This window comes from Acipenser ruthenus, chromosome 10, assembly GCF_902713425.1.
Source record: "Acipenser ruthenus chromosome 10, fAciRut3.2 maternal haplotype, whole genome shotgun sequence".
Classification (NCBI taxonomy): Eukaryota; Metazoa; Chordata; class Actinopteri; order Acipenseriformes; family Acipenseridae; genus Acipenser; species Acipenser ruthenus.
The window spans coordinates 31,992,382-32,018,949 of NC_081198.1; the positions used below are offsets into that span (position 1 = coordinate 31,992,382).

General features: G+C 39.3%; 1 protein-coding gene across 1 annotated transcript in view; it reads right to left on the bottom strand.

Annotated features, from left to right (window-relative positions):
• Positions 1–1,738: 1,738 nt before the first annotated feature.
• The window catches only part of LOC117410999 (collagen alpha-1(VI) chain-like), a 46,488-nt gene continuing 21,658 nt past the window's right edge, over positions 1,739–26,568 (bottom strand). The window contains exons 20-35 of the mRNA XM_034017998.3: positions 26,194–26,256; positions 19,667–19,729; positions 19,074–19,136; positions 18,646–18,696; positions 18,503–18,538; positions 18,185–18,247; positions 10,788–10,853; positions 9,313–9,348; positions 8,320–8,356; positions 7,320–7,328; positions 6,733–6,866; positions 6,232–6,341; positions 5,064–5,250; positions 4,695–4,854; positions 4,337–4,366; positions 1,739–4,075 (exon numbers count right to left, since the gene is read on the bottom strand). Coding sequence (XP_033873889.1) covers positions 3,465–4,075; positions 4,337–4,366; positions 4,695–4,854; positions 5,064–5,250; positions 6,232–6,341; positions 6,733–6,866; positions 7,320–7,328; positions 8,320–8,356; positions 9,313–9,348; positions 10,788–10,853; positions 18,185–18,247; positions 18,503–18,538; positions 18,646–18,696; positions 19,074–19,136; positions 19,667–19,729; positions 26,194–26,256 — 1,719 coding nt within the window. The 3' untranslated portion in view covers positions 1,739–3,464. The remainder of the gene's footprint in view (positions 4,076–4,336; positions 4,367–4,694; positions 4,855–5,063; positions 5,251–6,231; positions 6,342–6,732; positions 6,867–7,319; positions 7,329–8,319; positions 8,357–9,312; positions 9,349–10,787; positions 10,854–18,184; positions 18,248–18,502; positions 18,539–18,645; positions 18,697–19,073; positions 19,137–19,666; positions 19,730–26,193; positions 26,257–26,568) is intronic.

Genomic DNA, 26,568 nt, shown 5'->3' on the forward strand with positions numbered 1-26,568 from the left:
AGTTATCAGCGAAGTGCCAGAACTGCCAGACTCTCTATACAGCAAGGATAGTTTATGTGTTTTCAGGGTACTGGTGCAGCAAAAGTAAATTAGCCAAAAGCACCATTTCACTTTTAATTTGTAGGTTCCAACACTCTTAGGAGAAATGTAGAATAAAAAGTCAATACCTGTCATAAAGTAAGAGAAATAAGTCGCCAAAGTAAGGTAAAAATATCCTTCTCCTTTTTCTCCCAATGTATTTTTTTGCAGACCCCAGGCATATTTCCATGTTGACAAAACAAGTTAATTGTCATTAAACTCAGATGTCCTGTAATTTACATATGCATGGATAAAAGTCCCTGGGGTCTGCAAAAATCTGCAAATCTGAAATAAATAATTTTTCCTCATCCACAAGTTTCCAGAAACTTTTTCCTCATCCACAAAAGCAAAACTTTTGCTACAAAAGATTTTTCCTATAATTATTTGTTTTCAATAAATTATACATTTCTATTGGGGGTATGTAAAGTTTTGACTACAACTGTATATTCAGATAATTGTTAATAATAGCTGCTTATTGCCAATTCTGTTCATTCTACTTTATTATCAGCATTGCCAAAAGTTCTCCACACTGCTGGTAAAAGTTTATACTGTTTCATTTTCAGCCTTCTCCAGTAATTGTCGACAGTTCCCTAAACTAGAAGTTGCAATGATAGCATTCTGTTTAAAGCTCTGTATTAATTTTTGTTAACAGTAACTGGTTATTGTTAATGATCCCCAGTACTGCCTTTAAAGATACAATACTCCTGGATACAATACTCTTGGTGAAAACTTTATTAATTAAGAGGTTACATCTGCCTGATTATATTAACTGAAATATGTTGCTTTACAACTAACAGGAGCCTGGATGTACAGTACTTACTCATAAGTCACAGCAGTAAGCTACAGTTGCCTAACTGCATGAATTCAAACATGAAAGATGTAATAAGGGAAATTGCAATGTTTTGTTAAGAAACAAAATGTAACTCCAACAGCAGACCTTATGCTGCATTCAATGATTGTTCTTTTCTTTGAGTGCATTCATCCTGAGGAAGCATGCAATGCAACAGTTTAATGGAGAAATCTTAAAACAAAATGGAAAAATAAGTTTAACTTTCACCAGCGTGTGTTGGTTATTGTCAACAATGAAAAACATGGTCATTATTCAGCTGTAGAATGTGTTCCTACTGCCCAGAACCCTAGACCCTGCCCCACCTCCCCCCAAATTAAAAAGTGACATTTAAATTAAATGAACCAGACTTTCTGAAATGACACCTGATTCATACTTTCCTCTTACTGTTGAATCATAATCATTTTTATATTACACGCCCCTGAAACCAGGGAGTATAACTCAATGAAAGAGTACTTTTAACATGACTCAATAATGGGAAAATTCAACTTTTATGAGCTCTAGATTATTGAAAAAACACACTATAAAAGTCTTGCATGGAAATACAGAAGTCAGTCATCAGAAAGTCTCCAGTATTCAGCATAGGTCATCAAAATCCTAACATTAAGCATACCCAAAACTTTAACTTAGCTCTAACTTTTAAGTCAGTATTGGTTTACAGGATAATTCTCTACATAGCAGACACTGTTCAAAGTGTGGATGTCCCTGAATCATTTAGTGTCAGAATAATGGAGAGCCTGTCAGTATGCCCTCTCATTGTGAAACATAGACAAACATAATGCACTTTGAACCTCAATAACCACACACCAGAGCTTTAGTGAAATTACTTTTATTTAATTGGTTTGTGGACTTTCATCTTTACAAAATGAGAAAGGAGATGCAAATGGCAATGGTTACAAGGCAGATGGAATGCATATTTTTTAATTCTTTTTTTAAAACTCTTAATTATTAAAAGCTAATAAAATAATAAAACACAAGTCAATTTGCTAATAGCACCAAGGAAGTATTTACACTTGATATGTCCGACAAGCTTCAAGGGTATTCTTTTTTTTTCAGTGTAACTGAACCTGTAGTTAAACAGTAAAGTCTTGGTAAGTGGTAAGTGTCTTCGCACAAGACCAGTTACAGAAACATACAGGCAACACTTCAGAAAGCATGGACTGTTGCTCGTTTCTTTGACAATAATCCAGAACTGTTTCATGCATGCAAACTTATATTTAATGAATAAACAGACTAAAAATACATTGTATTGTAAATCATGTATTATTATAAAGACACAGCACTTAAAGGGTCTTCTATACTTGTTACCCTTGTTAACAGTATCAATCTTCCTACATTGAAACTTCAGCCAGTTATTTGTTATCTTACTGGTCGATTTGATCAACCTATACCCAGGGGATAAGCTACAGCAATAGAACATTTTACAGCACTGGACTGCATCAATCACCTATCCATGGTTACCCAGGATTACCCCTAAAATGCAGTAGGTTGTTGATGTAATCCAGGGCGATTTCCCTAGTGATGTAAGATTCTCTAGTGCTCTACAGGTGGATTAAACACAGTTTGATATTTAATAAACCATTTTAGAATGTAGTTCTCTTATCTAGATTGAATGATTTTTAGTCTGACATGGAAAAGGCGCATTTGTCCACCAGTGTCGTTTATTTAATTTTACTTTGAAAATTCACTCCATCCCAAATTTTTCTCTTCTTGTTTTCACATTTGCATTTAAAAGACTGTGAATCTCAGCAAGGGGGCTGTGTGACCGAACAAGTACAGATGTGGAATTGGACTTTGACTTCTTTTAACAAAACACTTAATTCAAAATAGACCATAAAAAAAAAAAAAAAAAAAAAACTAGGAGAAAAAGAAAAAAAACAATGTAAAGCAGTGGTTATTTTGTCTATGGAGCATTACAGATGTAAAGGCTTGGTAGACAAAATGTCTCTTTATACTGTGTACTAAGCTACGTGAATATATGTTTTTTGAATATGCAAAAGTGTACATGTCTCCATGTCTTGGGCAGGCAGGAAGTGTGTGTATTGGAGATAGGGATACAGAGTTTATATACTGAGGCCTGAATTGTATCAATTACAGCGCCTTCCCTGCCATGGTAATGCTGTACATCATTGCTGCACAGAACATTGACAGCACATCTGATCTTGGTTCTTGTCCCTTGCCAAAAGTCACAAGAAGCAGAAAAGGTATTAGCTGCTCTGCAATCATTATGAGTTTACAGGAGGCACCCACTTTCACCAGCACAGATGGCGACTGTATCTGAATGGGTTTACTAATACAACTACTTTCAGTTTCTGAAAGGATGCATCGAGTCCCTAGATGACAATTCGCCATGGTAATTCATACAAACCATTTGCTTTAAGCCTGCAGTAATATGAACATTATTTAGAGAATAAAATAAAATAAAAAACCTACAGGTTCTAATTACTCCATCTACACCAAATACAGGTTAAAATGCATATCTGTTAAAAATCCTGTGGCCTCTCTACCTACCTCCCCCCGCCAGCAATGGATCCCCATCTCAGCTGATCAGAGAGATTTTTCTGGATACTGTTTGATAGAAGACCCCTCTCAACAGAGAGGGGTAGTCGGACACTCTGAACAGGTGGCGTGCCCCGTAGGCCACGTTGTAGGCGCCCTTCCTATCTGAGACCAGGAGACGCAGGTTGGCCTCATTCACCTGACTGCCCACAGCCAGCGCGTAGATCTCGATGCCTGCTGCCCTAGCCTCTGCCACGGTCTTCTGGATCACCTCCTCGGAGATACCCTGAGAGCGCCCATCAGAGAAGATCAGGACCTTCTTATTGGTGTTGGCCCGAGCACCCCGGTACTGCGAGGTCACGTAGTCCAGCGCTGCCGTCACATCCGTGCCACTGTTGAGGAACTGGATCTGCTCGATCCCAGAGGCCAGCTCGGTGTAGTTCCGAGAGAAGGGCACCTCCACACTCTGCTGCTGGCTGCCACTGTACTGCACCACTGACACACGCACCGTCGCCTGGGAGGGCTTCTTTGCCATGAGGAAGCGCTCCGCTAGCCGCTTTACAAACTGCTTCTTGGTTTCGAAGTTGCGGTGCCCAACGCTGGTGGAGCTGTCCATCAGGATGGTGATGTCAGCTGAAGACGTGAAGGAGACTGCGGAGGAGAGGAAGTCAGCCACTCAACTCCATTCAACATGTGGAGGTGAACACACAAATACAGCACCAACGTCATGCCATGCAAATCAATTCAAATCACGAAAGCAAACGTTTTAGGCTTTGATAATATCAGTCCACAGTTTTGAATGGGGTTAAGAGGCATCACCAGTCTTGCTGTTGGGTTTTTATTGTAATATTATAATATTTTGCAAAACAAATATATATATACACTGATCTAAAAATATGTTGCTGTACTTACTTGGACACGTGTAGTCTGGGCACTTCTTTTCTGTAAAAAAACAAGTAAATTATTAATAAAATATATATTTAACTTCTGTATACAGGGTCCTGGGTTCAATTTTAATGATCATCATGTAGCATCTGTAGCAGATTTGTGGTTGTTTATATTATTACAGTAGGGCCTCTTCTCTGAGTGTTACATTCACCCACCGCTCTGTGTTTTACATTCACACACCGCTCTGTGTGTTACATTCACCCACCGCTCTGTGTGTTACATTCACCCACCGCTCTGTGTGTTACATGAATCCACCGCTCTGTGTGTTACATGAATCCACCGCTCTGTGTGTCCCACAGGCGAGAGCCTGCTCTGTGGATACCTTTGCAGAGGTGTGCGGTTAAGTTCTGCAGGAAGGAGTCATCCAGCAGCTCTGCGTAGTTGTCCCTCTGTAGGATGATCCCACGCGAGCAGGCGATCTGTCCAAGCTGCTCCGTGTTGGGTTGCTTCTTGAAAATGTCCCCGACGCCAACGGCAACCACCTGTAAACAACAAGATCTATTAGGACAGACAGACAAGAAGGCCTCCAGAGAGGAAAGATATGTGAGGCTAGTGAATTGTCCACAGTCTTTCTGTCTGTCTGTCTGTCCCACCAAGCCCCCTAGACTGGAACCCAGGGCTCCAGAGGTGAAAGGCAGGAATGAGAGACCAGTGAATGAGCCCATTCTGTCTGCACCACGCTGCACTGTACCTGGGTGTTGACCGCACACAACTCATTCAAGGGGGTGGAGTCCCGCAATGTGTCTGAGCGTCCGTCTGTCAGAACCAGGGCAAATCGATTCTCCAGCCTGAACCGATCCAGAAGATTGGTCCTGGAGAAGCTCAGTGCTGACCCAGTGAAGGTTCCCCCAGCAATCCACTTCAGATTCTTCACAGCCCTGAGACAGAAGATGAAGCTCTGAGAAACTCAACCAGATAAACAACTTGATAAAGCCAACTCCAGGATAGTGTTTGATAAAGACTGGAAATAAATTGCAATTAGAGTACTGCTATCATTCTAGCAAACAGTGGCGGCAGAAACTGAACTAGTCTTTAGAGCAATAAGCATGATGCTTGTGACCTGAAAATGTAGCTTTCTGCTGAATGAATGGAATAAAAATTCAACATTTAATAGAAAAGAGTTTTCTGTAGTTTTGACAAACCAGAGTGATAAAAAAAATCTCCTTTGAAAAATTACAGGTATTTTAAGAAAATGCGTAAGAACTATTTTGTTTCTGTTATGGATGGACACTGACAGCACTGGAAGGTCTGTAGCAATTCTAACAGTGTAAGGCAGAAAAGGTGGTAATTGCCGTTCAGAGTGGTGCACAAGAACACGATTGAATACAAGAGCCAAACACTTTAGTTGAGCCCTTGAGTTTTAAAAACTCTGCTGTTGGTTTTTCGAATTCAGTATCTTACATCATTATAGCACTTCCCTTAAAGTTTTTCACCATAATTCGCTTGTCAATGTTGCAGTTTTCCCATGCCTTTTCCATTCTTTTCCCATGATTTCCCATGATTGCACTGTGCTTTATTACACTTTGCTGTGCTTTTACTATAGGGAACATTAGTTAACTCTTTCAACACTGCAGACCTGTCAGACACAGGTCTAGGAAAGACAAGCCTAGCTAGAGAACACTACTGCAGTGTAGGACAGGAAGAAAACAGAAGATTTGGGTAAGACCACATACTGTATATATATATATATATATATGCTTATTTATTCTTCAGTGTACACAATTGAATTGGTTATCTACCTTTCTGTTAGTGCTGTAAGTTAGTGCTGTAAAACAAGGACATAATGCGTGGCAGTTTGAGGGTGAATTAAAGAGACGCTGAATTGAACAATAATATTCAGTAATATTCAACTAACTTACTCTTTCAAATCTTGGATGGACTTGATGTCTGCGCTGCCCATGGCAACAAGTTCCTCTGTCTGCTTGTGGCTGTACTGAACCACTCCGACGCGGGACTCATTTTCATCAAACTGGAAAAGAAAACAGTGAGGTTAAAGAAAGGCTACCTCAGCTGTAACCCTGAGGCCTGGTATACCAGTACAGGATCTCTACCTGCAACTCCGCACCGCCAAGTACTCTGACAGTGAATCTGGACATGACTCGGTGTAGGATGTGTGATGAATTACATGACCACCAAGGGGTGAAATTTAAACCTGTTTTATTTCCTCACTAATTTATCATTTTTCTGTTACACACAGATCTGTGTTTTCTGTTTATCCTACCGGAAAATTAAAACAGATGGTTTTCTGTATATAGCAAATCACATTGATTCCACCCCCCACAGTGTGGATTCCCAGGACTGGAGTGTGTCTTGGCTCACTCCTGCGCAAACCAGCCTGTACGCTCAGACAATGTCCTTACCTTGACTCGCTCGTCTCTGCCTAGTCGGTCAATCACTTTGATTATGAAGTCTTTGGACAGCTGGAAGTTCTGCATGCCGATACTCTCTGAACTGTCCAGGACAAACATGAGGTCCAGGGGGCCACACTTACATTCTGAGGAAAAGCAAGATTGTTTCTTCATTCAGTTCAGTTTGAAGAACACCCAGGTGGAGAAGCATGAATCTACACGGATAGAGCAGCAATACATATCCCTGCCTCCTCTTTGCTCTGGCAATATTACCTCAGGTCTCTCTTTTCTTCTGTTGAATCTGTTGATCTTTTGGTTCTTTGCTTGTATTTTATGCAGATATTCTAAAGTTTGCTTTATAAAAGTGAAAGTTGCTGGAACTAAATCACTTCCTGTGCTACAGCTTTGTACTTGAAAATCAAATAACTTAAATATCTCCTGAAAAGGACCAAGTAACAGTAGCAGGTTATCAGAGAGTTTAAACTGCTTTCATAAAGTGGGGTTTCAATTGTTATTTCATCAGAACACTTCTGAGAATTGACTTCTCTACTGAAAAATATATCAAAGGGAAACTAGCAGTGAAATAAGACTGTACTCACCACAGCACGCTGTTGAAAGGGAAATAAAGAAAAGTAGCAATGTTATAAACAAAGACTTGAATGTCTGATTCAAGGTGTAGACACATAGGCAGGGCTTCTGTTTTTCAGTGTTTATTCATTACATTTTTCGGTGCATATTTTGAGCTATTTTCGAGTTTTATGTAAATGTTATTTTTTTGGTGGGGGGGGGGGGGGATTGCAAATTGCGCCACAATTTGCAATTCTGTTTTAAATCATCCATATTTTAACTGTAATCCTGCAAACAAGCCTGACTATAATCTTGTTTTAAATCTCACAAGCGGAGTCGCCAATAGAAATATCGGAATGTACTGTCACTCAGTAGATGGGGTGGGTTTAAAGTTTTCAGAACAAATCAATGATAGATAGAAGTCAGGAAGGCGGGACATTGCCCAGCTTCACTGGGTTTTTTTTGTAGTAGTCGTAGTAGTTTTTTTTTTTAATGGGAAAGTGATAGTCAGCATGAATTAATTAACCATTGGCTATAAACTAATTTTATTATTTTTGTATAGGGTGGGGGTTTATCGTTTTTTGTTGGTTAAAACCCCAAATCAGAAGTCCTATTCATAGGCCATTGATAAAGCCCTCTTGTCAAAACGTTTCCCTTTAGTTCTTCTAAATATCTTATGAGTGGGTGTTTAAAGGTTTCAAGTGATGTATTGTATTCTGTATTTAAATATGCATTCATTTATTTGTGTGCCTTTTAAATATGAGGGACAGTGACCAGAGAACGATGGTTGTGCCGATTTGTTTTCTGGTTTTGTGATGGGGATTACACATCTGTCTGGAGGCAGAGCACCCGTATTCAAACCCTTGTTCTGCTATCATTGCTGGCAAACATGAAAGTGCTGATTTCCTAGGTACACGACAAGTCTAAAATACATGAACTGTTATTTATCAAATTAGCAAATACAAATATCAACCTCCCGCCACTAAAGCATTTCAAGCGACAAACGATATCAATATAAAATCCAATACTTACAGCACATCCGCATGATTATATCCAGGATTTCACACTCCTAGACAAAAGAGGCATTCAGTCGAGTTAAACAAATAAGTGATTTCTATTTCTCTCGTGTGTATTACGCTGAGAACAGTGCAAAAACAGGATTGCTTACGAACAAAACCATGAGTATTGTTCAGTTGCATAGGGTACGAGTTAGAGTCAAGCATTTGAGCTGTTTGAACTTATTTATCTTGTTAACAAGCTGGACAGGTAAGTTAATGCAGAATTACTACATTAACTGCATTTGGACCCCATGGAGCTCATGGAACCCCACTCAGAACCTTGCTTGCTCATTAATATTCCATGGTACCACTCCCTTCAAATACAGCAGTGTGGAGTAGTGGTTAGGGGTCTGGACTCTTGACCGGAGGGTCGTGGGTTCAATCCCTGGTGAAGGACACTGCTGTTGTACTCTTGAGCAAGGTACTTTGCCTAGATTGCTCCAGTAAAAACACAACTGTATAAATGGGTAATTGTATGTAAAAAAATAACGTGATATCTATATAATGTGATATCTTGTAACAATTGTAAGTCGCCCTGGATAAGGGCGTCTGCTAAGAAATAAATAATAACAGTGTTAATGAGCAAGCACTCTTGGAACCGCTGTAGTCCCACAATATTACAGATTGATGACTGCTAAAAATGGGTTTTAGAAACAAAGGCTGCCCAGGCTGGTGTATAATTTACCCATGTTATTCAAAAGGAGAAAACATGAACCATTCTCAAGTTGTTTCTTTCTCATTTTATAACATTACAGGGGATTGTATTCTTCCTTCAGAGAAATAGGAGTTTTATTATAAACTGGAGCAAATGCTTTGGAAAATCTCCCGCTGAATGTCATACCAGTCTTGGCAGTTATTGCAGAAAACAATGAACCCTGACCCTGGCCCTAAGCCTAGCCTTTAAATAATTTACATTAAAACCAAAGAACTAATAAGAACAGTTTAGAAATCTAAATAATATACTTACATCAGCGCCTGGCGGGCCTGGAGGTCCAACTGGTCCCTGTAATCAGAAGATGCCAATAAAGTAGCGTGACCCAGTATCAAACCAGTTAAACCATGGTTATAAAATTACATTGGCTATTATTATAATAAATATCACGGCCAACTACACACAAGTCTAATGTTGAGTTAAACTGGGGTCAAGTCGCAAAAATCCTTGTGATATTATTTGTTCATTATCCACAGGAAACACACTGAGTTCAGTGCAGTACGTGCTCACAGTGCTGCACTCATTCAGCAGGGTTTATTCTGTTGAGTTTAATAACTCTAAAGGAAATTAACTCCTTTCTTCTTTCCGATTCTTCTTTCAAGTTTAGGATTTTACACTAACAGATTGGATGCAATGACGCAGGCAGATATTGTAATAGGCAATGCTATTCATTTGAAGTAGGCAATGCTATTCATTTGAAGTAGGCAATGCTATTCATTTGAACTCTGCAGCACTTTGGATTGTTTTAGCACTGTGTTGGTCAACAGGGCAGTAAAATCATGTACCGTATTAGAGCATATAGCACGCAGCATACCGTATTAGAGCATATAGCACGCAGCATACCGTATTAGAGCATACAGCACACAGCATACCGTATTAGAGCATACAGCACACAGCATACCGTATTAGAGCATACAGCACGCAGCATACCGTATTAGAGCATACAGCACACAGCATACCGTATTAGAGCACACAGCACGCAGCATACCGTATTAGAGCATACAGCACACAGCATACCGTATTAGAGCATACAGCACGCAGCATACCGTATTAGAGCATACAGCACACAGCATACCGTATTAGAGCATACAGCACGCAGCATACCGTATTAGATCACACATTGCACTTGACAGTTTGAATATGGCCACAGAACACAGAAATTATGCAGTCGTACTTGAAATGGACACTATGTAGGATTCACAACATCTTCATAGAGGCTACATAACACTAACTATGTGCACAATCCTGAAGAATCACTTTGAAAATCAACATAATGTAACTATCATAACATTTGCCGCACTGATGAATAAAGATCCTCTGATATACTGAACAATTCTGTCCCCTGCTACATGAATTCTTAATATTACAATCAATTGTTTTGGTGTTATTTTGTGTGGCTTACCTTTCTATTTTGAACGGACCACCATGTTTGTGTCCCAAATGCAAGGACATATTTACATGTTGTGTGAACTGTGACATGTGGCAAAACAAATGCTCAGTTCTCAACACCCCAGCAAAAATCGACAACATTGGCATTCAGTCAATTTAGCATAAACTTCCGTAACTTCCTGGGAAACAGTTAGAGAATCAAGCCTATAATGCTGTAGTTCCACATAGGAGTTTGCTCTCTTGGTTTATCTTGTCATCAGAACCCCTTAATAGAATTATAACCTAATTACATACTGTTTAGTCTCTATAATAAGCTATTGACTCTGAACCCCAATACTTACGCCAGGTCCTTCCTTCCCTCGGTGTCCCTTGGCACCCTTTGGTCCGGGAGGCCCAGAAACCTCATTCTGAAAAGACAACAGGAAGGAGGTCAGCTGACAGTACATGACATCATACTGCAAGAGTACTAACCATTTTCAGCCATGCCTTGAGCAAAACACACCCACTGCTGAACTGTTATGAGAGAAGAATAACACTCACAGAATTCCCTTTCCCTATTAGATCATACAGCACACATTGCACTTTGGACAGTTTGAATATGGCCACAGAACACAGAAATGATGCAGTCGTATTTGAAATGGACACTATGTAGGATTCACAACATCTTCTTAGAGGCTACATAACATTATAACTATGTGCACAATCCTGCAGAATCAATTTGAAAATCAACATAATGCAACTATCATAATATTTGTCACACACCAATATTGTTTCTATGAAATATATGTTTTGCAGCATTGTATACACGTTATGTTTAACATGTTTAACAGCATGTCATGCATACTTATGACTACGACTATGAAGGATAGTGCACATAGCTTTACAGTGTTGTGTTGTCTTTGTGAAGGTGTTATGAATTCTGCAGTTTCCAATCCAATAAGAATAGACAGGTATTTGAGGGTTGTTCAAGCTGTTTTGTATCTGTTTGGACAAACATGTTCAAAGCCCTTTATTTTTTTACAGTTTTGTACGAAACTCCCAATCATTCAAAATTCATTTAAACTTGGAACACATTGAAAAATAACTTTGAGTTGAAACATTTGTCATTGAATGTCTTTTAGTATTTCTAAACAGAAATAAAAATGTACATCTTTTTAAACTGAAATGTGTTGACATCTGTGCTGTGAATAATGTTTTGCAATAAGCCTGGTACTTGCACTGCTGTCTTCAACTAGCTACTCAACTCCTTAGTGACGAGATGGGGATAGCTGTACAACGACATTGACTGCTGAAAGACTTTAACCCTTTGCGGTCCCATGTCGGACCTGGTCCGACATTGCAATTTTCCCTTTCCGGTCCAATGTCGGACCCTGTCCGACATCATCAAAAAGACGTAAAAAACAGGTCTCTAGTCGTTTTTTCTCCAGAAAAAGCCGAGAAAACAATTCAATGGCCGAGTGAGACCAATAGGAGCCGAGAGAAGCCGAAAAAAAAGGGGGGCGTATCTCATGAATACAGATAGCCCCGGCACCACATAGATAACACGGACATAAACAAACAAGATAGCTGCTTCTGCATCCAGCGCTCAAAGAATATCACTGACATTTGCAAAGCTTTTTTTAGATGTTATAGTAATAAAATAATGACTTGGATCGCATTATTGAGGAGTTTGGTAATAAAACTAGTGATCAGGAGATGATTTATCGGTATGCACTACTATGAAGAGGCATGTGAAAAATGCAGCAAACAAGGGGTGGGGCGGGGCTGGAGGCAGTACTTAGTGTCCTGTTGATATGCAGTGCCTTTTAAACCTGTTTTACTGTGAAAAAAAATACTTTGAAATGGACCGCTAAGGGTTAAACGTGATTCCGTCTATGTCTATTGCATGGTTATAACCCATATATAATGCTTCATTATCACTCAATAACATAGTTGAAGCATATATAATATATTTATAAAACATTAATAAGCAGCACCTTAATATAAAGTGTTACCAATTAGGTAACACTTTATATTAAATAACAACCAATTCATCCATTAACTCAAAATTGCACAGGATGCTATAAGATACATCAAGTTGGCCTACAATTGCACCAAGCTACCTTTGTAAGAAGATAAAGTATTAGAACTGCATTCACCAAGGGCTATCCCTAATGAGGACCACATGATTGCACATCACTGCTGGACAAACGTTATCAATTAATGAACCTTCGTAAGAAGATAAAGTATTAGAACTGCATTCACCAAGGGCCATCCCTAATGAGGACCACATGATTGCACATCACTGCTGGATAAAACATTATCAATTAATGAACCAGGTTTTCCACTTGCCCCAATTAGTCTCCTTGCCCTGTCTTTCTCTACACGTGTGGCTGAATTGCTTTAGGCTCTGGTAAAATAACACAAACCACATGTCTTCCTGAGCCTGAGAAAGAGAGTGTACGGTGAAGAAGTAGGAGGGTGGGAGCTAACCCTGCCCCGCTCACAGCATGTGGATCCACTTACAGTCTCCACAGCCTGATGCACTTCAAAGGCTCTGTCTGCCATTAACTGTGTCACAGATAATTGGAACCTTCTTACAAACTGTGTTTGTCATTAACTGTGTCACAGATAATTACCACCCTCTGGGGGGGTTTGTTAGGTGGAACAAATTACTGATCTCAAGTACAGCCATGAGAATAATATACAAACATATTGATTCAGTGAATGAATATAAAACAAAAAACATCCAATATTATACATCATGAAGCCACTCTCAGCCAATCAAAACAGATTCCTGTACACCTTACTTTGCCATAAGTGTCATCTTGTGCCCAGTACACCACGGACCAAAAAAAAAAAATAATAAAAAAGGACAACAGCATTGACTTTTTTTATAAGAAGTATTTTAAGATTGAACTTCAGGTGACAGAGCCTTGCAGTTCTCTGGCCCACAGAGAGACCCAGATTCATCTATACATATTAACTAACAATACATTTCCACAAGTTTCTTTACAATACTCAGGTAAACAGCCTTTTCCTATTTTTTCACATTAACCGTGCTTTTGATATGGCTGATGGCAGGCATGCTATTTATTGTATTACTCCTCTCAAATGGCTCTGTTCCTCTTCCCAGAGTAACAAACTGTGGCAGCCAGCACTGGGCTACAGTGCCATGCTCAATAGAAAGTGAGCCAATCTTCACAGTGCCTGGGTACCACACTACCTTTATCTTTTTGGGCCAGTTCCTCTGCTTTACCAAGTCCCTCTAATAAAACAAGACATGTTAGTCCTCAGAAAATATTGCACTTTAGCCTTTTATTGGCTTTGGTAAGCTTCCCTTTGCTCTCTCTGATGGCACAGGCAGTTCAAAGCCAGAGGCTGCTTCCAGTCCAGTTCCTTTCACCAGCACATCATTTTCTGTTAACCCTTTAATTCACAGCAACTGCAAAAGCTTGATATAATCTCCTCTGCATTTCTGTTCTCAAAGCAAAACTTTGTACAAACCTCCTTGAGACCATTTTAGTCTTTATAAAAGTTGACATAAACCTGCCTTAGGAATTAGTCAACTTTTACATGTGGGTTATCTGCCCTTTCAAGTAATACTGAAGTACATAAAGCTAGCAAAGTAATATCAGTAAATCTTATCTAATACAGTATCTATTACCATCACTTTGTAGAGCTCACATTTTCCAATATGAAAGAAGCCCAAATTGTGTTAACTGTGTATTTTAAATAGTATTTGTTTCATAGCATTTACTACAACAATACAATTGGTGAATGTATCTTGCACTCTTTTCCATGCAGTACTCGACACATATGAGGTGCTTCTGGGAGTCTGAGTCCTTCTTGGAAGAACTCAATCTCCAAAGGAGCATTTGTTAAATATTCACTAACCACTTCAAATAAATTACCATTAAAAAATTGAATTCTCCTTTACCATAATGTGTGCATTTTTCATAAAACCTGAGACCAGAGAAATTATAGAAATAAACATTACAGGTCAGTAAGATTTACAAGAATTGCTTTAAAGAACTACAGCTTCCATGTATTTAAAACATTTTGAATCTTAATTTCCTAAACCTTTTGGGGTTCGAGCAGTTTGTCTTGGTTTGTGATAGCCCTCATTCCCAGGCACATCTACACTGTTTGGGTTACACTGCTCATCTACACTGTCTGAGTGTGAGGCTGAGAAGGAACCATTTTACACAGGTATATTCTGGGGATAAGACTTGTGGCTTCCATGTTTCCTGTTTTTTTGTTTTGCTTTAACCATGCCAGTGATAATTGAAAACACATTTTTGTAAAAGACTAGGAGGAATACATCTTTGGAAAAGGTTTTGAAAAACAGTGTGAAAAATACATTTCAGTTGGCAATAATCTTTAACCTAATGTTTCCTATGCTCCTGTAGCTGTTGAACACCAACCCTTTCTAAAAGTTTACTATGCTAAAACTGCACTGCAGTTTTCAATGTTTATTCCATGCATACTCACAGCACCCACTCACACTGTTTTTACCGTGCTTTCACTACATCTAGCTGTGCAATTACCAAATACAACAAGAAAATTAATCAAATAAATTAGTGTTTGGGCGTCTAGTGACTTTGATGGCTTATAAACAGGATACACAAGTTTCCACGCGTATCCTAAACAAATGCACTTTATTTACTGAAGTCCTTCAGTACAAGAAAAAACACATGGAATTAAATTAAAAGAAAGAAAGACAAAAAAGAAAGAAAGGACAAAAAAGAAAGAGCAAAAAAGAAAGACAGAAAGACAGAAAGAAAGAAAGAAAGATTCTAAGCTAAGCTGAACTCAAGCCAATGAGTAAAATCAGGAGCAGATTGGGATCTTGTTTTGTTGCTTGCTTTGGAAATTGGCTGAAAGTTCCCTTTTCCATTAACTAATTATCAAGGAAATACTGTTCCTACAGCCAGCAAAAGGGTCTCATACAGTCAATATTCCACACTGAACGAGATTAGACTACCACACACTGGAGTGAAACTTTTCTTGGACTTAGGTACCAGCATTACCTATTATATGTGTTACTAGAAGTTCAGTAGACAAATAAAATGTGAATTCGTATTATAATAATTCTTGTTTAAGAAAATCAATATTTTAGTGGCGGAAACTTTCAGATTTAGGACTATACTACTGTTGCGGATATGGCGATAGACTATATGTTTACTGCAGGATTCAGAGGAATTCAATCAGGTACACAAATCTTAACTCCATCAGCAGCCTGAGAGGTCAGCCCTGGGTTACAGTCAGCATCATTTATCCCGAATCTTAAACTATCCTCTCTCTCAGACACTGGAACAACACGAAGAGCTCACTGAAAGCCTGCATCTCACTTTGAGATACTCCCTGTAGTTTAAACAGGAGAGTGCCGAGGGTCTAGAATGGGTGCAGACCCAACTTGACAAGGTTTTGAGATCAATCAGCTTCTAGGAATCGGATGAGCTTAGACAGACCGAATGGCTTCCTCTCATTTGTTAATTTTTTTAGGAATACCTGACCATTCCTTATTGAGAACCACCCTGGATTACTTCAGGGAGTTACTATGGAGTGATGAAACACCCATAACAAGTGTAGTCTTAAGGAAGATAAGGAAGGAAGCATCTGCCAAGACAGGTCCAAAAGACACAACACTAAACAACCTGGGCTACTGTAAAGGTCACAGATAGGAAAATAACACAGTTTGGAACCATTTCTGTGCCCCTTGCCCTTTAAACTATTCACCTGAAAGGGTCAGGAGGTGTGAGGTTAATGGGTTTACAGGTCAGGATAGGAAAAACACAACAAAGTGCAATGGGTGATATGGAGTCTGAGCTAGCAGTGACACACTATGTTGACCAGCTAGCAGCTAGTCTAAGATTCAGTGACACACCATATTGACCAGCTAGTTTAAGATTCAGTGGTACACCACGTTGAACAGCTAGCAGCTAGTTAACTGTTTCACTGTTTCCTAGATCACCACGGGCACACCGGTACAGCCTACCGCCACCTCATAACACATGTAACCTGATGTCCTTCCACACATTTGCCTTTTGGATAAATTTGTGGATCTCAAACATCATCCTTATAAATCATGAATAAAAGACCTCCATAATTCTCTGTTGGAACATAAACACAGGATGATCCAGTGGTGTGGAATGTGATAGGACAGAAACATATGGTAGCCATTCCAAACCACATGAAAGACCAGAATAACTGAGGATTTGGGACTTATTTATGCTAAACAGACTTTTGGTTTCTAAATCGTCTTGTGTTAAATCTTAGAAATGGTAAAAAAAAATATATATATATATATATTTCGTGCAAAAAACCCCCACAAGGCAGTGGTCGCCATCCTATGCACGGCTACTGCAGTCAGGATTTAGTGTAATCATGAGAGCACAATGCTGTGTAACGCACAGCATTTCTGTTTACACAGCTGGCAATACATGCATAGGAAACTATAACTACACACTGGACGTGATGCGATCTGTCCTGCAATAAAATGGTACTTTCGCTGCGCCACTACCTTTCACACCAGTGGCGACATGCGCACGTGATGTGATAGGTGACTCTCCTCTGATTGTATCATCAGATGGATGATAGTCCTGTTATACAGATAATACAAATGTAGAACACATAATGGCTTGTCAGAATACTTATTTCAGTAAAGGTAAACGAATCATACACACCAGCTATATCCAGTTCCCTGGAAATGTACTGCCAGATGTTCTCCCTAATTGCTTGTCTTTATAATTTTTGTGTCCTTTATTGTTCAGCTCCGGGTATTTTCTTCTGCTATTGTTTACTGAAGGCGCGCAATGAAAGCTGTTCCTCATTAGTCAGTTCCCTAACTGCCGCGTGACAAAACTGCAAAAATAGACACAAATCCTTTTTTGTTGTGGTGTGTCATACGACACATTGGCTTGTCGCAACGCGTTCGGTGTGTAGAGGCCTTAAGACTGCAGAAACTGTAAGAGAAGAACAGCAGGGGAGCTAGACAGAGCTCATAGTGGCTGTTCCTGTATAGATTTGGTGGACAGCCAGATACATTTCTCAACTAGCAACCATTTCAAAATATAAATTCTTTTGACAGAATTATTTTCCAAAAGGAATGTCCCATTTTCCTCTGCTTTTCTCTGTATTTTGACAGTCCTGTAATTTCTGGTACACTTTTATTTTAGGATATTCTATATAGTATAGTATAAGGAATACAAATTATTAGACAATGCAAACTAATGATTTATTGATTAATCCCACCTATGGGCTTTGATCGATTAATCTTGTATACCTGAGTGCGGTATCAAAAAACGATGCACGAAAAAGAAATCTTGAAGAAATTGTTCACAGTACTTCTAAAGACGGTAGGGCAACTGGAAGGTATACCCAATATTTCACAATATCTCAGAATGATAGAAAAAAGACTGCAACTTGCAACATTTGCTCATCAGTGCTTTCCTTTCACAGCAGTACTACACGTTTATTGTATCCTCTTCATCGCAAGTTGATTTTTCTTTTTATTACTTGTCTTTCAATACAATTTCATATCCCTAGCAAACAGGTGTGATTAATCGATCGTGGATTGGATTATTAATCGATCAATACAAAATGTCAAGATTAAAACCTCTACAAAGAATACCATGATACACCGATATTAACCCTTTGTGGTTTTGTTTATTTCTTCCTCATAAGGAAATCTGATTCTGTAAAATTCCAACACTCATCCAGTCAAAGCTAACAAACGAAACCGTGTGTGACTCACATCTGCACCGGGGTCCCCAGGCTCCCCATCATCTCCCTTTGGTCCTGGGTATCCTTTGGTGCCCTGCAGGAACACAACACACACGCCGAGTCACACATCTGAACACCTTTCTCTGACTCCATTTCTTTATTAGGGCAGCGATAGGTTGCTACAATTCTGTAATTATAGTCTGCTGTGAGATGGACCAGATATTCTGGACGTTAGCACAGCCGTGTTACTATAGCAACTGTCTTCTCCTCTATACCAGTTCATGCAATGCTAATGACAATGGTTATTTTGCTTGAATATCAATATAGTAATTCAAGCATAATGACTTACATTAGTGCCTGGATCGCCTCTTGCCCCTGGGTAACCCTGAAAAGAAAAAAAGATTTACTAGCTGTATTTCCTGTTTGCTATTGTGACAAGAAAAAGGAAGTACCTTAATTGAAACTTGAAAATAAAAAAGTAATAAACTTTACTTGGAAGCCGGGGAATCCTTCAGTTCCATTTCCTGGAGCCCCGTCTTCCCCCTGGCAAGGTAAAGAACCAGATTTTCACTGTGCCTTTACTGATGAATTCTGCTGCCTCTGTTGTATTGCATCTACTGTATTGTACTGGGTTGCAGAGCAGCTGTCATGCAATTTCAGACTTCATCTCCCAGTCCTGGTTGGTAAATTCTCAAATGGCTCTACAATCAGGGGACTGTACAGTGTTGTGACAAAGTGGACACACAAACAGAAATCCTCTCACACAAGAATGCTCTGTCAACACTGTACTGTATCTTCCACCTCGGGAGGCCCATTCCCTCTGCTTGGAGGCTCCACTCAAGATTCATCTGCTGCTCCAGCCCAAACCCAAACCCATGATCATTCCAATGGAAGAATAACTGAAGGAAGCCAACACTCACCCTCTCGCCCATCAAACCAGGATCTCCAGGCGCCCCTTTCGTTCCTTTTGGTCCTTTAGCCCCCTAAAATAAAGCAGACCCTCACACAGGGGGGGAAAGGTATCAATAAAGCAGTGTAGGAGGCAGCACCATGAAGCAGGACAGCAGGACATCAACTGTTTCCTATTTAAAGTTTCCTATTGTCAAAGGAAATTGTAATTGGTAATTGTCTAGGAACAAGCTGGTGCATTGGGAGAGGCTCCCTGAGTCTATTATTATTATTATTATTATTATTTGTTTATTTAGCAGACGCCTTTATACAAGGCGACTTACAGAGACTAGTAATAGTAATGCAATGCTATGCTGAATGTATTAGCTGGTACATTGGTGAATACTTTAGTGTGAAGCCACTGTATTGATCATTATGGAAATTAAATTATTTTGTCTGCTCACTGCCTTCACTTCTCTCCAGGCTGTTGCACATTGTAGTGTTGAGGTATGTACTGTAGTGTAGATCTATGCACTGTAGTATAGATGTATGTACTGCAGTGCTGATGTATGTACAGATAGACACAGGGCACAATGACAATATGATGTACTGTGATGAACCCCACCTCCGGTCCAGGAGGTCCTTCATCTCCCTTGTAGCCTTTTGGTCCTGGAGGTCCCGCATCACCCTAAAGAAGAAAAAAAATATTAAAACATGAGAAATAAAAAATATATGAGAAACATGAAAAATATATAGGAGCCTATTCTCAAAGCTTACTTTTAATGTCTGTTTTGATTCTATAAATCATGTCTGTTACTCATGAAACTGCTGATTTCATTACGAGCAGTCAACTCATTTATGGTTCATGTATAATATAGGGGCATGATATACCACCAAATTCAGACACGAGCAAAATAATCTGTTGTGCAATGACATTAGAAATACGTGTAGCAAAGGAGAAGCCATACTAATGGGGAGCACGACAGACGAAATTAAATTGGTAAAAACAACAAATGACTGCTTCCTAATGCAATTTGTCAAGGCACCGACTAAAGGGGAGGCATGCCTTGATTTAGTCTTTTCAAATAACAAAGACAGAATAACTTAAACAGAGGTCAAAGAACCATTGGCAAACTCAGATCACAACATGGTCTCATGTGAAGTGCTTTTTAAAACCACAAATGTAACGACTAAAGCTAAGGTTTAGAATTTTAAAATAGGCAAACTATGAAAGAAATGAAACAGTGACTAACAGAAGTAGACTGGAGCAAAATAGAGAACACATCCACAGAAAAAGCATGGCTAGCTTTAGAGAATGCAGTACTAACGGTGCAAAACAATTACCTCCCAAAAGTAGAAAAATCGAAATCTAAAACTAAAACTAAATTATTATTATTTATTTCTTAGGAGACGCCCTTATCCAGGGTGACTTACAATTGTTACAAGATATCATATTATTTGTACATACAATTAGCCATTCACTTGAGCAATGGAGGTAAAGTACCTTGCTCAAGGGTACAGCAGCAGTGTCCCCCACCTGGGATTGAACCCACAAGCCTCCAGTCAAGAGTCCAGAGCCCTAACCACTACTCCACACTGATTGAAGAAGGTTGTTCCAAAGTTTGGGCGTATAGCGGCAAAAAGCCCTATTGCCCATGGAGCGAAGCTTAGTTTTGGGTATTGCCAATAAACCCGAGGATGAAGAACGTAGATTACATATGGGTGTGTAACGTGTAAGAAATTCATCAATGTAACATGGAGCTAAACCGTTCAGAGCCTTATAGGTTAACAACAGTATTTTAAAATCATCCAGCGTAGAGAAGCAAGCCAAAATGGTTTAATAGATCAATTAATTATCCAGAGAAAAAAGGCACTTTACAGAAAGTTTAAAAGGGACCAAGAACAAAATACACAGAAAGAGTACTTGGAACTGCCAATGCAAGTCAAAAAGGAAGTTAGACAGGCCAAGAGAGAGATAAAAATTAATATTGCCAAGGGGGCTAAAACCAATTCCAAAAAGTTTTTTCCAATATTACAGCAGCAAAAGAACATTCAAGGAGGAAGTAAAATGTCTAAGAGATACAAATGGCAAAATCATGGATGAAGAGAAAAAATAGCAAGTATATTAAATGATTACTTTTCACAAGTTTTTACAAAGGTTTTTATGCTAAAGTTATTTAAAACCGTTCCTATCCAGTTTTAAATAACTTTAGCATAACAGAGGCAGAAGTGTTTACCAAAACACAAAATAAAAAGGCACAAAGGCCAAACAAAAGGTACAAACACAAAAACAAAGGTTTCCAAACAAAACACCGGAACAAATAAATCAAATTAAACAAGCACGCACGCACGCACACACGCGCACACACACACACACACACACACACACACACACAATTACACAATTACACAATTACACAATTACAGGTAACACTTACTCTCCACCCAGACAAAAGATTCCTCCTGGCTTTTGTAGCTTGTGGCTGGAGCCCAATTAATCAATAATTAACAATTAGCTAATTAAGGCTCCAGCCACATTCTCACATGTATTTTGCAGGGAGGAATTTAACCCCCTCCCTGCCGATCCAAAACAAACAATAGTACAATCACAAATAATGAGAACCACAATAATTATAATGAAAACAGTAACAATGATAATAACACAAATTATAGGGGGCGGGCGGGCACCCCATCACATTCGCCCCCATTACATGGCCGCAATTGGCCACCTCCCCCCTTATAAAGATAAAGAAAATATAGGAAAATTACCTAACACTATGCTGGGATACAGTCAGCATGGTTTTAGGAAAGGGAGATCGTGTCTAACTAACCCGCTTGATTTTTTTGAGGATGCAACATCGACAATGGATAATTGCAAAGCATACTACATGGTTTATTTAGATTTCCATAAAGCTTTTAACAAAGTCCTGCATAAAAGATTAATTCTCAAACTGGACGCAGTAGGGATTCAAGGAAATGCATGCACATGGATTAGGGAGTGGTTAACATGTAGAAAACAGAAAGTACTGATTAGAGGAGAAACCTCAAAATGGAGCAAGGTAACCAGTGGAGTACCACAGGGATCAGTAGTAGGTCCTCTGCTCTTCCTAATCTACATTAATGATTTCGATTCTGGTATAGTAAGCATACTTGTTAAATTTGCAGACGACACAAAAATAGGAGGAGTGGCAAACACTGTTGCAGCAGCAAAGGTCATTCAAAACGATCTAGACAGCATTCAGAACTGGGCAGACACATGGCAAATTACATTTAAAAGAGAAAAGTGTAAGGTACTGCATGCAGGCAATAAAAATGTGCATTATAAATACCATATAGGCGATACTGAAATTGAAGAAGGAATCTATGAAAAAGATCTAGGAGTTTATGTTGACTCAGAAATGTCTTTATCTAGGCAATGAGGGGAAGCTATAAAAAAGGCCAACAAAATGCTCAGCTACATAGTGAAAAGTGTTGAATTCAAATCAAGGGAAGTAATGTTAAAACTTTACAATGCATTAGTAAGACCTCATCTGGAATATTGTGTTCAGTTCTGGTCACCTCGCTACAAAAAGGATATTGCTGCTCTAGAAAAAGTGCAAGGAAGAGCGACCAGAATTATTCCGGGTTTAAAAGGCATGTCATATGCAGACAGCCTAACATAATTGAATCTGTTCAGTCTTGAACAAAAAAGACTACGCGGCGATCTGATTCAAGTTTTCAAAATTCTAAAAGGTATTGACAATGTCGACCCAGGGGACTTTTTCAACCTGAAAAAAGAAACAAGGACCAGGGGTCACAAATGGAGATTAGAGTCTGGAACCAACTCCCCCGTAATGTTGTTGAAGCTGACACCTTGGGATCCTTCAAGAAGCTGCTTGATGAGATTCTGGGAACAATAAGCTACTAACGACTAAATGAGCTAGATGGGCTGAATGACCTCCTCTCGTTTGTAAACTTTCTTATGTTCTTATATATGTTCTATACATATAACTGATAAAATTGTGTAGTGAATGGTGTGCTCAAAACTGTCATTTAATTAGTTTTTCTGTATTTCAAGGTGTAGTGAATTACATTGAAAAATGCCTTTGTCGTGGAATTATTAGGTTTTTTTCAGTATTTCTACATGTTGTGAATTAGACAAATTATTAGGGAAAGAGAGAGAGAGGGAGAGCGAGGGACAGAGCGAGAGAGAGAGAGGGAGAGAGCGAGAGAGAGAGGGAGAGAGCGAGAGAGAGAGAGAGAGAGAGAGAGAGAGAGAGAGAGAGAGAGAGAGAGAGAGAGAGAGAGAGATCCTTTGTTTCTTCACGCGCCCCCCTGACACCCCCCTTTGCTATCACGGTTACATAGTTAGTTGTTGGTATATGCACTCTTTCAGGCAGAGAAAACATTGAAACAACCTTTGGGCTCCCCAGTGGGAGAGAAGAAGCTGACCCCCCTCAGAACTGTGAGATACAAGGGGGCTGAGATCAAATGCTCTGCAGGGATCAACTGACATCTCCCATTTAGCAGGGCACACGCACAGCTGTTTACTTATTTGTTCTTCAGCGTGTAGCTGATGGAGGAGCAACAGGTCTAGCAGCTCTAACAAGTGCCCAATGTGGCTGATTAGAGACAGGCAGTGTACACTGAGCCTCATTATTAAGTACTGTATGACCTGAGTATGACCTAATAAGGGACTGCCTTACTGCTGAAGGTACAGTTATTGTTTTATCTAGTACACACACACACATATATAGATACACTGTATAAGTTTCTAATGTGCAATATTTTCATATTAAATATTTCTTGAGTTTCTTCCATATACAGTGCACTCCGTTTATAATAATTACTGATATAAGAATCAACCGCATATAGTGATCAGAACCACTGGGACAAAATCATTCCTATACTAACCATGCTAAACTACTCCACTTGTAAGAATAAAGCAATCCGCTTATAAGGGGCAAACTGACTGCATGTAATACGATACTGTATCAAGTGCAATGACGTGTACAGCCAATAAAGCTGTGTGCGAATTAGAATTTGATCACATTTTGGTGATTAGGCACGTACACAGCTTGAGCAGTATAATCCCTGGTCCGCAGCGACTACCAGTGGGAAAAAAAGCAGTTTACAGTGTGAGTCGACATGGCAGGTATTTCTTTTGTTCTGTGTTAGTGAAAATGTGTTTTAACCATTTGCGGTCCATTGTCGGACTGGGTCCGACATTGCAATTATTCCTCACAGGTCCTTTGTCGGACTGGGTCCGACATCATTATAGCAATGCAATAAACGGGTGTCTTGTCGTTTTTTCTCCAGAAAAAGAAAGAAAACCATTCAATTGCTGAGTGGGAGCGACAGGAGCTGAGACAAGTCGAAAAAAAAAAAAAAAGGCGTATCTCATGAATAGTCATACATGGTATCAGGTATCAGATAACGGGGCGGTCGTAAGTAAACAAGTTGGCTGACTGAATCAGCGCACAGAAAACACGGACATTTGCAGAGCTTTTTTGAGATGTTATAGTAATAAAATAATGACTTGGATCGCATTATTGAGGAGTTTGGTGATAAAACAAGTCATCCGGAGATGATCGATCGGTATGTACGACTATTATTATTATTATTATTATTTATTTCTTACATAGGTGAACGCTATAGCAAACGAAAGGGTGGGGTGGGGCTGGAGATGCCTAGTGAGTGCTTTGTTGATATGAAAATTAATTAGACCTGGCGTGCCTGATGCGCAATTAATAAATGGACCACAAAGGGTTAATAAAGTGAATACACATGCATCGAGTACAGCACTGTTATTGTGTGATATGCATGTAGAGGAAGGAGGATTGCATTGCGACGTGGTAAGGGGGGGGTGGATTTTAAGAATCAACCTCATATAAGAATCAAATCATCTGGAACGGATGCGATTCTTATAAACGGAGTGCACTATAATGAAATGCTGTGCACACACAATCTTGTACATAAATGTTGCCGTAATATATAAAGAGGGATTTTCTTTAGATGGTGTTTCTGATTGGTTGCAATATGTTAAAATGGAATGCAACAATTAAAAGTCTAGAAAGTGAGCTGACACTCCTTATAGAATTTGCCACATTATCTAACCTTTAAGAGTGCTGAAGTTCTGTCTCTCCTACTCTTATCAGCATGATCAACATTATCACGGACCCTCCTTTTTAATGAAGGTCTTTCGGTTGGTTGTTTTGTTTTTATATACACAAATAAAGAAGGACCAATTAATGGTGCTAGGTGCCAATAAGATGTAAGTTAATACATTTTAAAGACGTGTTGCTACAGATAGGAAAGAGACACTAATAGGAAATAATAGGAAAGAGATTGGATTGGTGCCACGTTTTAATGAAGGGCCACTGTTAATGTTGCTTGTGTTAATAAGATGTAAGAGAATGTTTTTTAAAACCTTGATTAATACTCAGTCATAGGGGTGGCAGTGGTAATGGTGCAAACAACTGTGGCTTCTGCTTGATTTTTCCCTGGTGTTCTGAATCACATAAACAGGAAACTGCTTTTGAGTCAAGTTTTCCTTATAAGGGAAAAATCAGGAATGCCAAAATATTCTCTTTCTGTGGATAAAGAAACAACTGTTTCATACTGTAGTTTCTATAAGGAATCGAATGTCCCAGCCCAGCAGACTATTCCATCTGTTGAGCAGTTTCTATGGTTACTATTTCTGCAGTCAATTAGCCAGTGATGTCATCTAGTAATACATTACCCCAGTCTCTTAAGATGGCCTTGAATGCACAACTGTAAGTGACTGTTAAACCAAGGCTTTAAAATCCATGTTCTACCTCCTATTAACACTGGCAACACTGTTGCATTAATGCAAAGACCGGGTTCCTGTCATTGTTGCCTTAACGCAACCAGATATCAATGGCTCAAGACTCCTGACTGGCTAAAAAAAGGGTGTCTGGGTCTTTCCATGTTTATTTTATTAAGAACTCATGCACTAACAATATTCAAGGTCTCACCCTAACCCTAAGCCCAACCCCAGCCACCCACAAGCTGTTTGTTTCTCAGTTTTGAAGTGTATATATACACTACCTGAATTAAACTTTATAAGATATAATTATAGTGTATATAGCTTGTTTACTGAAGACTCTTTGCACGTTACTTTGCGGTACAACCCAGAGAAGCTTGTCTTACCGGATCTCCATTCAGTCCGAAGGACCCTTCTCGTCCAGGTTCCCCTGGTGGTCCTGGCTCGCCCTAATGAATAGAAACACGATCAATGTCAGCAATCCGAGGGGTAGGAATGAGCAATGCAATACTGTTTTCCACTGGAACAAGGGTCGTTATTTTAGGCCCACATGTTACAGAAAACTTAATCGATGGTATCCAATGATTAATGACCACAACACTTATGCTATGTTGCTATGTTACAGCTTTTGCATTTCTTGGTGGGCCTAAGCATTTACAGACAGGCAAATGCTTTAAGTTTACAATAATGCCTATAAAACTTTAAAGCTCAGCTGTAATTGGATTTGATTTTATCTCACTTAATAACTGCTTTTAAAACCA